Below are 18928 nucleotides of genomic sequence, written 5' to 3'. Positions count from 1 at the left end.
TAGGTCAGGTGAGCCAAAGACGTACAGGTATGTAGGTTAATTGGCTGGGTAAATGTAAAAATTGTCCCTAGTGGGTGTAGGATAGTGTTAATGTACGGGGATCACTGGGCGGCACGGACTTGGAGGGCCGAAAAGGCCTGTTTCCGGCTGTATATATATGATATGATATGAGCCCCACACACTGATAGCAATTACAACAGGTCGTTTTAGTAAATGGAACAGGGATTTACTCATTCATTTATTATGGTTAGTGAGAGTGGTCCTGCCAAGGTTCATGTGAAGAATAAGCCTAATATACCTGGGCTTGCTCATGTGAACCATGGTGGAGGATGAAGAAAGTTACTTTCCTTTAGGACAATTAGCAAGTTCAAATGAAACTGACTCTTAGTCTGGCCATCACATATCCTGAACAGTCGATGCCTCCCTCCAACATTCTGCTGGAAGATTGGCAATGTTCACCCTGGGGTTCCCACTAGATAGCTCTCTGATCTTCCTCTGGCTCCTGCTGTTTAGTTTAATTTAGAGATACAGCATGGAAACAGGCCCTTCAGCCCACCGAATCCACGCTGACCAATGATCACCCATACACTGGTGATATTCAACATTCTTGGGACAATTTGCAGAAGCCAATTAACCTACAAAACTGTACATCTTTGGAGTGAGGGAGGAAACCAGGGCAGCCAGAGAAAATGCATGGGGTCACAGGGAGAATGAACAAACTCTGTGCAGGCAGCACCCTTAGTCGGGATCGAACCCGGGTCTCTGGCACTGTAAGGCGGCAACTCTACTGCTGTTCTTCAGCTTGTGTCGTGTCCCTCAGTTTCTGCGTCTCCAAGCCACTCTTGCTCTGCCACCAGCTGCTTTCTGATCATTGGGTTTTATAGGAGGCAGCACACAAGGATGATGTCTCCACACCTGCTGGGAATGCGCTGCAGAGCACTGATACAGGCACCAGGAACAATGGCTCTCAGCTACTGTGGTAGGACTGCGAACAGGTATCAGAAGCTCTTTCCCCAGATCTGTTCCTCCTGGAAGCGCAAGAACATGACGAGCAACACAGTCTTCCTGAGGATGATTTTTTAATGCTTCCTGGAAACATGGCAATGACTATCGTGAAATCTTCTGATGATCCACTACTACGTGAATATTGAGTGCAGAGGATTCCTTTCTCTTGAGGAAAAGGTTAGAGTTATAAGTGGACAGCAGTCTGTGTTTGTGGAAAACCAGTTATATTGGCAGAGCTCATTGCCCGAGATGCCATCTGTTCCTCACCGAAATGGAAGAAAATCAACTTGTTTCTTCCTGAACATGGCGCTGGGTGACCTCTCCGATGTGAAGGTGAGGAGCAAACTATGAACGATGGTGGAGATCTACTGCAGTCACTCGATAGATCTCGAGTGACTGTTCATTACTGTATCGGGACCTCAAATTTTAGAGTGCTGGCAACACTGAAGCACCTATTGGATGAATACCTCAGCAGCTAAATGCTGAAGAAAATGCTTCCAGTTAGCCAAGAGCAAGCTGAGGAGTTTGGAAGGTTCAACATCTCCATATTCAAACATCTCCATATCAGCAATGTCCCTTTGAATAGACACAAATTCAAAGGAGCATAATTTACTCTTAATTGTACTGTGAATATTCAACCAAGATTATAACATGTAAAATAAACATTCCATTAATGCCAGAAAGAGACAAAATGAGGTGCATAACTGCAAGACTGCGTATGAATAGGTGATTCAGCCTTGAGTTTGGTCCACCACATAACAACTTTGTGGGTGATCCTGCATTCATCCTGTCCATTTTCTTGACCACCCCCAATAATTCTTGATTACCTTAGTGATAATTATTAGTCACACTTCTGATGCCAGAATAAATGACAGACACATTATATTGAACTATGCGCCAGGTGCCTAGTTCAATTTACAAATAGAGCCCGACAGAAGGGAACAGGCCCTTCCACCCACAACATGCATGCAACCTTTTTGAACATTTACATCAATCCCACTTGGTTGTGCCAAGATTGTGCCCTAATAAATTTAATTTCACCAAAAAATGAGCACAAGCACAATATAATTCTAGTTAAAACTAAATTCATACATAAAATAGTTTCCATTTTTAGGCAAAAGAATTTATGTTATAAGAGTTTAAGATGTGATAAAGAGGAATAAAACAGAAAGACCTAATATTTATTGGAGAGGGTTTTCCATATCACATTGAGAATGGAGTTTGGAAGGGGAAGATTGCATTTATTCTGGTCACAGAATACAATTTGAGTTTGTCTCTGCATTGCATTTGTGTTTATTTAAATAGACAATAGACAATAGGCGCAGGAGTAGGCCATTCGGCCCTTCGAGCCAGCACCACCATTCAATGTGATCATGGCTGATCAATCTCAATCAGTACCCCGTTCCTGCCTTCTCCCCATACCCCGTGACTCCGCTACCCTTAAGAAATAAGTTCCCTATGAAAAAGATTAATGGGCTTGTCAACCTGTTAGGAACCTCACAGCACAGATCACATCCACAGGTTGGTAAGTTTATGCTGCCATAAAAATTATTGCAAGGTTGAGGGAGATGGGGGGTAGGGGTGGGAGAGAGGTGTTGAGTAAAGTATGGTTTGCAGAGTCAGGATATGATTGGTTGAACAGGGAACATGTCATGTCAAGTGGTTTATTGTCATATGTACAAGTACAGTGAGATACAGGTACAATGGAAATTTTGTTTGCAGCCGTATCATAAGCACATAGACTAGACCAACTGACAACATAAATTATACAAAGAAAAGAGTGTGCCAAAACAATACACTAGTGTGAAAATACAATTAGTAAACATGTCCATGCTAGTTCAAAAGGTAGTCCATAGATTTCCACTGCTGAAGTAGGATTAAGGTTGTGCAGGTTGTTTCAAGAACCTGCTGGTTATAGGAAAGCAGCTGTTCCTGAACCTGATGGTGTGGGACCAAGTTTCTGAACCTCTCACCTGCTAGTGAGCAGTGAGAAGAGGGCATAGCTTGGATGGTGGAGACCCATGATGATGGATGCTTGAGGCAGCACGTTGATGTAGGGAAGGCAGTGTCCCTGATGGACTGGGCCGAGGCCACTACTCTACAGCCTCTTGAGTTCCTGTGTGTTGCAATAGCTGTACCAGGTCATGCTACACTTAATCAGGATCACTTTCTACAGTATATCTGTCGAAGTTTGTTAGAAAGTTCAGTGAAATGCAAAATCTCCTTAAACCTCCTTCAAGAAAGCGGAAGCACTGGCGCACATTCTCAGTCCAGGCCCAAGACAAACCATCCAAAATGTTAACAACTAGGAATTTTAAGCTGCCAATTCTCTCCATCGCCACTCCACCAATGAAAACTGGCACTTAGTCTCCCAATTCTGCTGAGGGGAAATAAGCTTGCTTGGGAGCTGGAAGCAATCTAACTTTGCTTCCTTGGAAGGCAGGATTGGATAATGATTTACCCTGTGCACATGGTAGTCCTCATCTCTTTAACCAGTCAGATGTCTGCAGAATGGAAAACCAAAGTCTGCCAAAGTTAGACCTAAAATGAAATACAATCCGAGACAAGTAACAGTACTAAAATAGCCAACATTTATCAATGCTTATTTTCTATAAGTAGATTAGTTGTCCACCCCCTTTCAAACTAAAGATATGAACATTATGTATAGATTTGAGATCTTTATTTTTATTTATATCCCACCCAAACATACTGAATTTTAAGTAAAATTTGTGCTGTTACTGTTTGACCTGCATATGGCCGAGCTATCTTAGATTATATCTGAAGAAATGCAAGTAATGGTCAAAAAGGAAAAAAAAACTATTTAAATACAAACTCTAGAATCACCTCAGTAATGACGGTGACAAGAAATGGGACCAAGGGAATGCACTTGGAGCCTTCCTGATCTACACAGCTTGGCCACTCACAGCTTCAACAAACTCACCAAAAGCAGCCATAAATGGTACCTATTAATAAATACATAGGAATTATAGATACCCACGTATATTGCACTGATTCAAGGTATTAGCAATATTTGCTGATCTAACTACACTTAATCACATATGCTGGAAAACCAAGTGGATTCAGAACATTGTTTGAAACAAGGTTCTCTTTCCATTCTGTACACTTTGCAGCCAAAAAGAATACTGTTTTTTGCTAAAGATTGTATTCTGGGCTTGCATATTATTTTTGCAGCGAATGATTAAGTGTTCTGAGCTAAGTTTCTGAAAAAAGACACTGACTGCATCATCCTCCGTTAACACCCACCCACCCACACGACTCAAGCATATTAGTGCCGCAAAACAACATGTGGATCCAGGGATTTGTATTCAAGACAGATCCGAACTCCTAAACTCCATGAATATTAATACATACAGAGCCTTTCAGATGTTCACACTGGTGAAACTAGCTCTGTTTCAATCTGTAGCTATTTTGGGAGTCAGAAGAAGCCCCAGAACATTCTTAATCCAAATGGTGTTTAACTCATAATGGTGCTGTCGTTTGTTCTGCTGCATCACAGTCCCTGCAACCCGGTTTCAATCCACACCTCGGGTGATGAATGTGTGGAGTTTGCATGTCATGCTTGTGCCGCTGCAGACTTCCTCCAGGTGGTCTGGTTTCTTCCCATGGCCAAAGGATGTGGCTAATAGGTTAATTAAGCAGTGTAAATCAACCAAAGAGGTGGCAAATGGCATGAGAATCAGAAAAAAGATGATGGATATGCAGGAGAGAATAGGTCACAGGGAAATGAGAGGGAGAATGGGACTTGCTGTGCCATGAGCCTGCATGGATATGAAGGACCAAATATAATAATAATAATAGTCTATTGAGGTTGTGGTGTTTAATAGCCTGATGGCTATAGGGAAGGAGCTGTTCCTGAACCTGGACGTTACAGTTTTCAGGCTCCTGTACCTTCTTCCTGATGGCAGTGGTGAAATGAGTGTGTGGCCAGGATGGTGTGGGTCTCTGATGACGCTGGCTGCCTTTTTGAGGCCGCGACTCCAATAAATCTTTTCGATGGTGGGGAGGTCAGAGCCGGTGATGGACTGGGCGGTGTTCACAACTTTTTGCAGTCTTTTCCGCTCCTGAACGTTCAAGTTGCCGAACCAGGCCGTGATGCAACCAGTCAATATGCTCTCTACTGTACACCTGTAGAAGTTCAAGAGAATCCTCTTTGACATACCGAATCTTCTTAATCTTCTCAGGAAGTAGATGATGTGCTTTATTTATAATTGCATCAGTGTGTTGGGTCCAGGAAAGATCTTCGGAAATATGCACGCCCAGGAATTTGAAGTTTTTGACTCTCTCCACCATCGTCCCGGCTAAGTAAGCAATGCTGTTTGAAGTATAATTCTTAAAAGAAATTATGTGTGGATTTTTCTTTATCCTCAGTATGTTGGTAAATACACTTCCACATAATTTTATAATACAGGTGACGAGAAGCTCACTCATTGCCTCTGACATTTCCCAGCTCTATTCCCTTCCAGCTATTCTCAGCCCAATTTATATTGCATTAGACTCCAGATTCTCCACCCAGTTATTGAACTTTTCATTCTTTTGATCAGAGCACCAAAAGAGCACTAATTCACCAAAGCAAAAACTTAATGCCCTCGCTACATTTTCTTTCGTAAATATAAAAGAAACCGCAGTCCAACCCAACTACAACCTTGGGGGGAGCTTCAAACTCCAGACTAGATTTATCAGGCTGCCCCCAGTTCAATCTCACATGTTGGTCAATCTCACATATTGCCATTTTTCAGCTCTTGTTTCATCAACTTTAATTAACAACTTCACAAGTCTCCTCTCATCCTCCCTCCACTTTACACCTGCTCCCCCCCCCCTTCCCACAGACACCATTTGTCCGGCATCCATCCCTTATCTGGTTCTATTCATCACCTTCCGTTCTTATCAAATTACATAATCTGAAGTCCTTTAAAGTCTGCACTAATCACCTCCCAGCTTCGGTTAGTATCTCCACCCTGCCCTCTTCCTCATATAGTTCCATCTGTCCATCAACCCTCCCTCAGTTGGAACTACCCTTCACTTGGCAGTTCCTGCCTCACCTCTCCTCCTCGCCACTTTATACTGGTTATCTCTCCTTTATATTTTGTCCTGATGCAAGATCTTGGCCTGAAATATTGAACATCTCTTTGCCGCCACTGAAGCACTGAATTCCTCTAGCAGTGTTCTTTTCCCTCCAGATCCCAGCATCTGTATTCTCTTCTGTTTCCCAAGAATAGATTTATTTCCACTTTCACGTTATATTAAATTCACCTCGTGTAATTAAATTGTGCTAAATGGAAACTGGTGCTCACCTGCTACCCCAGGTCCCTGTTGGCTTCCACTAGCTCTCGGTCTACTTATGTATAGTGATCAAACAGAGTATTTACATTGCGGATTCCACACTGCAATTATATTTGGGCCCTAGAAGACCACATTTGGGCAATTATTGTCAAACTGGTCTCCCTGCCTCCTTCCCTTCCATTTGAGTGAGTAAGTGGTTTAGAAAGGATACGAGGAAGAACTTTTTCACCCAAATGGTGGCTGGGATCCGGAACACACTGTTTGAGTCATGGTTGAGGCAGGAACTCTCATAACGCATTTAAGAAGTACATGAATTGGCGAGGCATAGAAGGTTACAGACCGAATGCCGGTAAATGGAATTAGTATCGATAGATTTTTGACAGCTGGCATGGGCAAAGTTGGCTGAATAATTTAATTCCGTGCTGTATAACTCAATGATTGTATAACCCCGTGTCTCAATCAACAGCATCTTTTGACACTATTTTTGGATCTACATTATCTTATGAAGGATATTTCACCATAAAAAGAAAATAAAGGAATTAAATATGAGCTGTTGTGTGCAGATGAACATTCACCCACTGCTATCAGACTTTTGAACCAATCACCATTTTCACCCCCTCCTTCCCGGAGATGCTGATAAAACTCTAACAGAATTGAACAGTAGATACAATGAGCCATGTGATCCATGCCTGTTTCGATGTTGTTGTATACTCAGTTCCATCTATTATTTCACTTTCTCATCAAAATTTTTACAATGAATTGACTATTCAAGCAGACATTTCTTAGTTTTCAACTCTGTTTGTTTCAAAAAGAAGTCTTCAATCCAATCAGTAAATGATGCATATTGTCACTAGCCCAGTCTCCGCCAGCTCTGGATCACCCGGTGAAATGACCACACTGTACTAGACACTCAATAGTGGCATATAGCCACAGACAACCCTATGCAAAGTATGTAGGTCTATTGCACGGGTGATTAGCGGCTTGAGCCATGCATTATCCCAACCACAAAATTTGGGCCAACATGTTCAAATTTTTGGATAGGGACAAAGCCTCACTGAAAAATCCAGGTTAAGCGTTAAATAGCGCAAAGCTGGAATACCATACCTTATGCTTCAGAAGGGCGAGCAAAATGACATTTATAAGAAACAGGAATAGCAAATGACTCCTGCTGTGTACATTTTTTAAAGATACTTATAGGTGAATGAATCTCCATGTTAGATTATATTGACTCATGCCATCTGCTGCATAACTATTAAATAACCAATTCAAACTCCATGGTATGAAACTTCTCGAAACTGTTTGATTACAGATTACCTTTAACACCAAAAACCCACAAAACACACAAATTCATAAAAATCAAAGGTTTATCAAAAAGTCTATTTATATTTCCACATCGCAGACCTTAAGTAAAGAATTCAAGTTTCCAAAATGCATCTTTTCTTATCATAAGAAGTTTGGTGCAAATTTTTGTGCTTTTCAGCTGGAAATAGTTTTCTCATAATCACTACAATTGTTTTTCGGCCCCTATCACACATTTGCTCACAACGTTGTGGTTTTCCTGCCATTTTCTCACACCAATCCATTTTCCCCACCTCAACAACTGCCCTTGTCTCGACAAAACAATCATTCTCACACTTTGGGCAGCATGTGAGTGCAGACAATGCGACTCTGGGGAAATGAATCATCACACTCAAAATCAGTCTTGTGCTGGAGCAATCTTTCCTCATAAGCATCTTCCGGCTATGGTAGCATCTTTGTAAAATCTTTGGAAACTTTCTTAGACAAGCATATTTTTCCTGTAATGTGGCTACTAGAGGTCTGCACAATTTTGTTCTGCAAGCTTTGGACTAACTAATGTTGTTAGTCTTGTACAGCCACCCTGCTCCTCTACTCCAGGGGCAAGAATTAATTGCTGAAATACTGTCCCGCTGAGTTACTTCAGCATTTTGTGTCTATCTATGCTGAAATACTCACTTTGATTAAAAAGAAACACGGGAAATGCACAGCAAGAAACCTTGCAGTAATGTAGTTAAATGTAGTTTTATGTAGTTAAATAATCATATTATTTTTAAAGTACCCCCGAGTTCATAGAACAATATAGCACAGGAACAGGCCCTTTGGCCCACCATGTCTTCCCCCACCATGATGCCAATCCAACATAAACCAACTTTCTACACAGCATCTCTGTCTCTCTATTCCCAATCTAAATGACTCTTAATCAATGTTATTATATCTGTTTCTATCATCTTTGCTGGCAGATTGATACAGGCACCTGCCACCATGTAAAGATTCATGCCTGGCAAACTTGCCTTAAACTTTCCATCTCTCACTGTAAACCCATACTCTCTCGTATTTTGACACAGGGAAAAAGCTTTTGATTGTCTACGCTATCAATGTCCTTTCATAATTTTATTTACATTTACCTGGTCTCCCTTCAGCATCCAACATTCCAGCAAAAACAATCCAAGTTTGTCCAACCTCTTCTGAGAGCCAACACACTCCAATCCAGGCAACATCCATCACACAGTCCAAATTTCTGCATTTTTCCTCCAAAGCCTTCACATTCTTCCTATAGTGTGCGAGAAGCACATGCGATTTTCCAAATGCAGCTTCATCAAAGTTTTCGACCTTCCCTTAAAATTCTTTAGGCACCTCCAGAGTCAAATTTTCTTTTGTGATGAAGTACCTTGCAATATTTCACTCTGTTAGAACTAAAATATGTTGTTTTTGATCATGTATTATATGCACCATGCTGGATAAAACTATGTGATAGCTAGCTCATAGACGTTCTTTTAGGAGGGAGACGAGGAGGAATTTCTTTAGTCAGAGGGTGGTGAATCTGTGGAATTCATTGTGGAGGCCTAGTCAGTGGATATATTTAAGGCAGAGATTGATTCTTGATTAGTACAGGTGTCAGAGTTTATGGGGAGAAGGCAAGAGAATGGGGTTAGGAGGGAGAGATAGATCAGCCATAATTGAATGGTGAAGTAGACTTCATGGGCCGAATGGCCTAATTGTGCTCCTATCACTTATGATCTCAATTTCTGAAACCAAACATACCATGGAAGGGCAACACATTTTATTCTTTGATGGCATGAATAGAGGACACGACAAAGAGGACTAGCATATTCCTATTCACATTAGAAACGCACTTCAAACCCTGGCATTTGGGTTGTATTTAGTGATCCACACATATTTGCACTCCTGCGCATTGCATCTGTTCTCAGTGACTGAGGGTTATTTGAGATTACCAGTCTATCCGACTTTTATCTCTGGGTGGACAGAAATATACATGTTTGATGCCATTAAGAGACTTTTCTGGCATCCATAAAACAAAAGTGAGGAGTGCAATCAAATTCTCTATTTGCCTGGATGAGCAGTGTTTCAACTTCACCGATAAAGCTCATCGACATCCAGGATAAAGCCACCATAAGTGCCCCATTCACCACACTAAATGTTAACTGCATCCACCACCAGTGCATCGTGGTTGTAGTTTGCAACATCTTAGGCACACTCCTTGTATATGCATACTTAGCCAATAAACTTATTCATTCATTCATTCATCTACATTGCACCGCAGCAATTTACAAAGTTGTGGTCAACAGCAGCTCCTATGCCTCTGACTATTGTTTAAAAATAAAAAGATGCTTTTATTTTGGTGGTACACCACCACTCGCAGATTCCCCTCCAGTGCAAATATCATCATGGGCAGCGCAGCGACGCAGTGGTAGAGCTGCTGCCTCACCATGCCAGAGACCCGGGTTCAATCCTGACCTCGGATGTTGTTTGTGCAGAGTTTATATGTTCTCCCTGTGACTACACGGGTATTCTCCAGGTTCTCTGGTTTCCTCCCATATCCCAAAGACGTGCAGGTTAGTAGGTTAATTGGCCCTTTGTAAATTGACCCTAGTGTATAGAATAGAACAAGTGTATGGGTGATCATTGGGCACCACAAGCTCAGTGGGCCAAAGGCCCCGTATCCACATTGTATCTCTAAACTAAATCTCGACTTTAAAATACAACGCCACGGCTTCAACATTGTTCAGACAAAATCCTTGAACTCCATTACCTAAACAAGAATATCATCACCATGACGTTCACGCATCGCAACCTTCAAGGCACGAAAACCAGCATTATACGCTCGCCATTCCAGTGATACCCATACTCCAGGAGATCATTAACTAAAGACCTCTGGTCTCTGATAATAACTAAAGATAATTTTGTCATGTTACTCTGGCCAAGAGTTAAACCTGTACAGGCAGCTCAAACCATGTTGGGCCTGCATCCCAAAACGTTGGGCCTGCATCCCAAAACGTTGGTCACCTCACCTTCTGTCTCCTTTCTCTGTTCGTTTACATATTTACTTATTTGTCTATTTATTCATTTCCCTATGTTCTCCAAATCTCTGTAAAGCGTCTTTGAGTATATGAAAAGCGCTATATAAATAAAATGCATTATTATTATTATTATTATTATCATTTAAGAGCCTCATCAAATAGCTTTTTTTTTCCAGTCAAAAGCCAAATGTGATCAATACGAATCCAAACACGAGACAGGAGTGGAAAGAGAGGAGAAATTAATACTGTCCAAACATGGGTCAAGAGGAGAAAATCTTTTTTTCCCCAAATTTCTCTTGAACCTAGCCAACTAATAAGTTTATAGGTTGTGGAAACTTTCTGTTTTCTACATTTAAGCGACCAACACTGGACAAAGCAATGTGGTTTGGAGGCTCCGGATTTTATAAATTTGGTCAACCAATATCAGAACATTAAATGTCTGCAACTTTGATGTGAGAATATTGATTAAACTGGTACAGTTTGTAATAATGCTCAGAACTATCTGGCTTAGGTAGATTAATTTAATAAACTTTTCTTTTCTTGACACGGATTTATTTGATCCGATTGTATTTTTAAAAGACTGTTTATGTGCAGCAATAGTGCACTGAAGGTATGATATTTTGAGGTCATGGACAATGTTGGCTTCTGCGCATTAGTCAGTAAACGGGCATCCAGGAACAGCTGGTAAAGGGTTCTGGCATTTTAAACCTCGCTGTTCCGGGTTGAACATTATTTTATATATAAAGGAAACTCGCCGTGGAGTCATGGTAACTTATATTCTCAAGCCCTGCATGTAAGTTTCCATAAAGCCTTTCCGAACTGCAAGAGCAATATTCAAGTGAATGTCAGTCTGGGAATGTCACATATATCAACAACTTACCCAGCCCTCGAAGGTTTTCGTGCCATTTTTCAGTAACTCCTCGAACTGTAAGGTGCAGTTGGCCACGAAGTCATCGTACCCGATGGGGGTGTCGTGGAAGACGGTCAGCTCGATCTCGCTGCTTCTCCAGATCCGAGTGCTGAAGTCCTCGTTGAACGTGGGCCGGCTGGTTTTCTGCTTGGTGGCCGTCTGCCCGACCCTCCGATTGTCAACCTTCACCATGACATACGGATCCAACAACTGGTAATTCTTGCTGGAGATCGAGTGCCGGAGAGCGCAGCGGGTGGGTTTCAGATCCACAGCCTCTCCGATCTTCACCTTCAGCGACCCGCTGAAAAGCACCATCCTTGCCCGGCTTGGGGAAAGGTGCGGGCTGCGGGGACTGGAACTAGGTCTGGGACTGGGACTGGGTCTGGGACTGGGTCTGGGACTGGGACTGGGACTGGGACTGGGTCTGAGACTGGGACTGGGACTGGGACTGGGTCTGGGTCTGGGACTGGGACTGGGTCTGGGTCTGGGACTGGGACTGGGAATAGGAGGACTGTCAGAGATACAAGAGGCCACTTGAAAGTGGAAACTAAATTAAAAAACTACCAGAAACAAAGCCTCCCTCCACCCCAAAATATAATAAAGTTGAACGTTGCAGGGATGACAAGAATTAGAATGGTACTTTCATTCGCCCTTCTTCCTCCTCGACAAAGCGAGTTGACCACGAGTAAACATCACAGGTGTGTTGGGGAATGTCCTCGGACGAGCCTAGAGCCCCCTTTATCTCGCTGGGGGGGGGGGGGGGGGGGAGAGAGAGATCTCCTCCCGCACTTGTTAGCGCTTCTCCCGGTCACTCTGCCCCACCTGGCTCGGTGTCCCGCTCTTCAATCAGTCGCCCCGTTCAACGTGAGCGCCTGCGAACCAAGTGTTATTTTCCTGTCACTCGAGCACAGTGATGCAGGAAGCAATCACACATCAAATTTCCGTGTGTCAATACAATAGGCGAGGTGTGTGGGGCTTTAAAGAAAGCAACACATTCCGACAAAGCGCGTCCTCCCTTCTGACAAAGGGTGTTTAGCATTGAGAAGTCGATCTCAAGCCACAAACTTATTTAATTTTAAAAAAAAATTTTTTTTTTAATCACCAGAAATATTTATCTTATTTTAAGAGTCAATGTTGCAAGGGAATTGTGGTGGTTGTAGTCCACGTTCCTCTTGCTACAGGCAATTTGAACTTGAGGAACTACGATTCCCAGAAGACAGAGCGAGTGCTTTTATTCCGCGTTTCTAATCCACCCTTGCTCTGGTTGTGATTGGCCTTCAAGGTGCAACAGTTGGCGAATGACTGCCGAAGAACCAATGCTCTCGACCAATCGATGGCTGGCAACTATTTCCCCCCACCTGTTGTAGGAACAAAGAACTGCAGATGCTGGTTAACACACAAAAGGACACAAAGTGCTGGAGTAACTCAGCAGGTCAGACAGCATCTCTGGAGAACATGGATAGGCAACGTTTCCGGTCAAGACCCTGCTTCAGACTGAACATGGATAGGCACTGTTTCGGGTTGAGACCCTTCTTCAGACTGAACGTGGATAGGTAACGTTTTGGATCGAGACCCTTCTTCAGTCTGAGGAAGGATCTCGACCCGAAACATTGTCTATCTGTGTTCTGAAGAGATGCTGCCTGACCTGCTGGGTTACTCCAACATTTTGTGTCCTTTAAACCTGTTGGGCGGGCTGTACGATCAAGGTTCCAGCATTTATAGTCTTTTGTGTCTCCATCCTGATTTATGTACAATCAGGCAAATGTTTTGTTCACTTAGTTTACGAACAATAGATGACATGATTCTGCAATCCCAAACGTACTTTGTTTTCCTTAAATATCTTTACAATATAAGGGTGTGGCCACAGTCTTTTTCCAGAATGCAACAACCCTCTGGGTGAAAATATTTTCCTCATGTCCCCTCTAAATCTCTTACTCCTCATTTAAAATCTAAGTCTTCTAGTTTTGCACATCTCCCCCTGCGGTACTCATCTTAAGATCCACCCTATCTACACTTCTCATTTTTGAATACCTCTATTACAACCTTCTCTGCACCAAAGAAATCCAGCCGATTCAGCCTCTCCTTACAAGTAAAACACATTCCCACAGCTCTTCCTTTCCTTCTTCCCCATCCTTCTCCCTCTCCCTCATTTCCCCCTCTCCTTATCCATCCTCTTCCTTCCCACTTCCCCTTTTTCTCCTCTTCTTGCTCTTATCCTTCCTGTCTCCCTCTCCATCTTACCTTTCCCCCTCTCCCACAACTTCCCTTACTTCCCTTCTCCTTTCTTCCATTTATCATTTCTTCCTTTCATTGTCCCCTTTGGTTTCTCTCCCTTCTACCTCTCCTACCTTTCCCTCATCCTTTTCTCCCTTACCCTTCTCCATTATCTCCCAGACCCATTTCCTCTCCTGCCTTTCATTTGGCTTCATCACCCTCCTCCATGTCCCTTTGCCTGCCCCCTTTCTCTGCTGAGAAAGTTCAGTCACTTTCTCTCCTCTGTGCCCTCTCTCTTTTTTCTCCGTTTTCCTTCTCCCTTGTTTCTTTTGTGTTTGCTTTCTCTTCAACTTCATCTTCCTCTCCACTTGTCCCCTGCTGCACTTCCCATTTTTATCTTCCTCCTTCTTTCTCTCCAACTCCCTCCTTGTCCTCTTCCCTTCAACACCAAAAAGCACACCAACGCCTCAACTTCCTTAGAACGCTTAGGAAGTTTGGCATGTCCCCTACAACTCTCACCAACTTCTACAGATACACCATAGAAAGCATTTTATCAGGATGCATCACAGTGTGGTTTGGGAAGAGCTCCGTCCAGGACTGCAAGAAATTGCAGTGAATTGTGGATGTAACCTGGACTATCCAACCACCTTTCCATTAACTCCATTTATACCTCACGCTGCCTTGGCAAGGCCAGCAGCATAATCAAGGATGAGTCGCACCCTGGCCACTCCCTCTTCTCCCCTCATCCTTCAGGCAAAAGGTATAGAAGGCTCCTCCCCTCCAAACGATCTCCTCCCAGCTAACGTTCTCTTCTACCTCCCTCCTTCATATATCCCCCACTTCTCTTCCTTTCCTCCCACCATGCTTTTCTTCCTTCCCAGTCTCTCTCACTTTCTTCTCACCTTCCCCTCCTCTGCCCTTTTTATTCACCTACACATTTTTCCTCCCCCAACCATTTCCTGTCCCCTTTCCTGCTCTCTTTCTCCCCTCCCCTTCTCTCCTTCCACTTCTCCCATTTCTCCCTCCCTTCTTTTCCCATTCCTCTTCATTCCTTGCTCCCCTCTTCCTTCTTTTTCATGCAAGCTTTGCTCCTTCCTCGCTCCCTTTTTGTTCCTTCCTGATCCCTCCTCGCTTGTGCCACCTTTGCACCATCCTCCAAGATGCAGGTTTCGCTTGCCTCCATGTATGGAGTCCCTTTGTTCAAATGTATGGCCTTGCAAGTTAATTTTTGCCACGTTGTGCTGGTGGCAATGTAAATTCTTTATAAGACCATTTCAAATGGTGTGTGTGCATATATTATAAAACAAGCAACATCAAATGTAACACGAGAAAGTAATGAACAAAAGTCCCACATTAATGTATGATATTTAAAGGACAATATACAACTTAATTTGACAAGTACTGTTAGCGTCATCAGAGACACGGATCTGGCCAGTGAATGCCCCAATTGTGTGGGTGTGGACTGGCACATGGATTCTAAACCCAGCCTCCCGCATTGATGTCATCTGCAATACAATTATTTAGCTGCCTCTTAAAAAAGGCTCATTAACTTCCCCAAGGTATTTTCATTTGTTATAATTTTACCTGCAACTCTCCAACAATACATATTATACAAATATAAAGACACATAACAATTATTTCCAATTATTTAATTTTTCAAATGAATCCTGAATCCTTGATTTAACATTGACAGATGGATGCCAAGGGATATTTTAGGAAATTATGTGGAGTAATTAAATTTGCTTTTGTAATAAATGTTAATAGTCAATCAAGAAGATGGAGGCAATCCAATTATTTGGGGAATTTCAAAATCTCAACCAATTTTCAGGGCTTTTAGATTTAATGCTTTGCTTGGTTGTGTTCCATATGCATCATGGAGTGAATGTCTGGCATTGAATTGCTAATACACCATCTGCTGGTTTTGGATGTCACTGCACAGTTATCACAGGTTCTCATCATCTTCTTGATGCACATGGCTTGTTTCCAAAGGTTTAAAAAAATATGTATGTACATTTTTCACCTGTCCAGTTTCAATAATGTTAATGCAAAGAGAACAAAAGTATTTAAGGCTACAAAATTATTTGCTCTTTGGATTTTCTTATGGGGAAAAGGGAGTGAAGGGATACAAATTGCCATTGTGAAATTGTAAAAGGTGCCAAGTGAACCAATTATTTTCTTTTTTATTTCTGCTTTTCAATGAAAATCATCTAAAGATCAAGTCATGGTATGAACCTAATTTCTTTCTCAACGGATGCTCCCTGAGTGAGTATTTCCAGCATATTCTGTTTCATTTTATCTTATTTCTCAAGTTATAATAAGTGTGTGATTGATTGATTGAAATTCACAGCATGTAAACAGGCTCTTCAGCCTGCTGAGTTTAAACATCGATCACCCGTTCAACTAGTTTTATGTTATCCCACTTTCTCATTCCCCTCCTGCAGACTAGTGGCAATTTACAGAGGCCAATTAACCTACAAACTTGCATACCTTTGGGATATGTAAGGGAATATAGGGCATGTAAGAAACCCATGTGGTCACAGGAAGAACATGCAAATTCCAAACAGAAACACGCGAGGTCAGGATCGAAGCCACGTCTCTGGCACTGTGAGATGGCAGTTCTGTCAGCTTTGCCACTCTGCCACCTGGTCTGTGGGTAGGTTATGTACAGCTCAGTTGAAGGATATGTTTTTCTTCAATTTAATCTCTTCTCGAGGTTCTCATTTATGCTCATAAACACAGCCCTATGACATTGTGTATAGTCATCACATGTTTTATTCTAAGATAGAAACTGGAAATAATGCTGGAAATAATCACAGGCTGCATCTGTGGGTGGAGTTAATATTTCAGGTTGAAGACCCTTCATTGGAACTAGGAAAGAGACAAATTAAGCTTCTTAAATTGCAGGGAGATGGAATGGGGAGAAGAGGGGGGTGGTTCTGATAGGTTAAAACCAGAGTGACCATAAGAAAGGTTATCTGGTCAATATGTGACTGGGAGCAGTGAGAGAAAGGGAATATGAACAGGAGTAGCAAAATGGAGAGCAGGAAGGCATGCCTGGCAAGTCAGACTGAAATGTCTTCCACTCCCAGAGAGAAAACAAAGAAAGAGGGGGAAAACACAGAACAAACTCAGCCAGTATCAAAAGTGGACAACTGATGTACACATAGAACATAGACCTGTACTGCATAGGAACAGGAGCTTTGGACTACAACGTCAATGCTGAACATGATACAAAGTTAGTATTTGCATATATATGATCGATATCCCTCCATATCCTGCATATCCATATGCCTATCTAAAAGCTGCTTTATTTAAATGCATCCTTTATGTTCATTTAGATCCTTCATTGGTTGGGGCATTGAGTATAAGAACCAGGAAGTCATTAAGCAGCTTTATAGAACTTTGCATAGACCACTTTGGAGAATTGCATACAGTTCTGGTCACCCCCATTACAGGAAAAGATGTGCAAGCTTTGGAGAGGTGCAGGAGAAGTTTACCAGAATGCTGCCTGGATTAGAGGGTATTAGCTATAAGGAGAGGACCATATTTTTGGATTGTTTTCTCCAGAGCATCAGAGCCTGAGGGGATATATGATAGAAGTATAGAAAATTATGAGAGGTATTGATAGGGTAGACAATCAGTACCTTCCACTTAGGGTGGAATGTCAAAAACTAGATAGAGAACATAACTTTAGGATGAAACGGGAAAAATCTAAAGAATATGTGCGGGCAAGTTTTTTTTACCCAGAAGGAGGTGGGTGCCACGTACTGCCAGGGATGGTGGTGGAAACAGATATTAAAGTGGCATTTAAGGGGCTTTTAGGTGTGATATGCAGGGAATAAAGGGGTATGGATCATGTACAGGCAGATGAGATTAGTTCATCTTGGCAACATGTTCGGCACAGTCATTGTGGCCCAAAAGGCTTGTTCTACTACTGCACTGTTCTATCTTCCATGTTCATTGTTTCATCCTTTTAGATTCTTGACAAGAAAACACCAATGCCATCTAATACCAAATTTTGTACTACAGGTATTTATTACTATTTTTCTGGCAATATTGTCACTCCCCTCCCCTCCCCCTCCCCCCCTCCCCTCCCCCTCCCTTCCCCTCCCCTCCCCCTCCCCTCCCCTTCCCCTCCCCACTTCTCCTTCCCCCTCTCCAACCCCCTCAACCCCCCTTATCCACCCTCCTCCCCCTCCTTCCCACCCTCCCCCCCACCTCCCTCCTCCTCCTCCCTCCCTCCCTCCCTCCTCCCTCCCTAGGAGATAGATTTAAACTTTAAAATGTGAATAACTTTAAAAATATAAGACCAATTTTAATAAAACTACTTGCATTATCACTAAAGTGACAATGGTGAGTAAGGTGGGCCTAAAATTGTCATGCTATCGTGTACCGCTTTGGCTGAAGTTCAGTCACAAACAAGATAACAAACGAGAGTATATAGATAAAATCAAATTAAAACTCTAAAAATGTGAAAATCTAGTTTTTACCTCTTTGGAGGTGTCTGTACGCCATACTGGATGAGAGTAACAACACAACAGCTACTCAGTTTGAAGAAGGGTCTTGACCCAAAATGACACCCATTCCTTCTCTCAAGAGATGCTGCCTGTCCCGGCTGAGTTATTCCAGCATTTTGTGCCTATCTTTGATTTAAACCAGCATCTGCAGTTCCTTCCTACACAGCTACTCATTTAGAATCTTTAATCCAATAGTTTAGGAAATTAATCTACAATTCACTGTTCATTTTTCTGATGACAATCAGATGGTTGCCAATGGGTGTAGGATGTTTTGGACATCAATCTCCAATGATCGGATTGATTTTGAAGATTAGTTGTTTAGGTATTGCAACATATGAACATAGAGATACCATCACATCACGTTCTTCTCATTGAACCATTACCCTGTGGATGATTGTTCCAAAATATTCAAAGCAATCAGCACAACCGTGTAACCCATAGCAAACAACTGCAGATTAATTAGCACTCACTGTGCCCCCTGCTGCATTACAACCATCCCTCTGGGAATTTTACACATCATTAAAACCAACTGTTTCATTTCCTTACCAAATTAATTTACCAAATGTTATAATAAAAGAAATTATGAAAGCCATTGGGATTTAATTAGGTTCACTCATGGGATACCAATGTTACCTGATGGAATT

General features: G+C 42.3%; 1 protein-coding gene across 1 annotated transcript in view; it reads right to left on the bottom strand.

Moving 5' to 3' along the window:
* Positions 1 to 12657, bottom strand: part of prkcha (protein kinase C, eta, a) — a 185910-nt gene extending 173253 nt beyond the window's left edge. The window contains exon 1 of the mRNA XM_078406761.1: positions 11524 to 12657. Coding sequence (XP_078262887.1) covers positions 11524 to 11868 — 345 coding nt within the window. The 5' untranslated portion in view covers positions 11869 to 12657. The remainder of the gene's footprint in view (positions 1 to 11523) is intronic.
* Positions 12658 to 18928: the final 6271 nt, after the last annotated feature.

The sequence above is a fragment of the Rhinoraja longicauda genome, chromosome 10 (genome assembly GCF_053455715.1).
Source record: "Rhinoraja longicauda isolate Sanriku21f chromosome 10, sRhiLon1.1, whole genome shotgun sequence".
NCBI classification, from domain to species: Eukaryota; Metazoa; Chordata; class Chondrichthyes; order Rajiformes; family Arhynchobatidae; genus Rhinoraja; species Rhinoraja longicauda.
The sequence above is the reverse complement of the archived record's forward strand: the minus strand, read 5'-3'. Positions and strand labels throughout refer to the sequence as shown.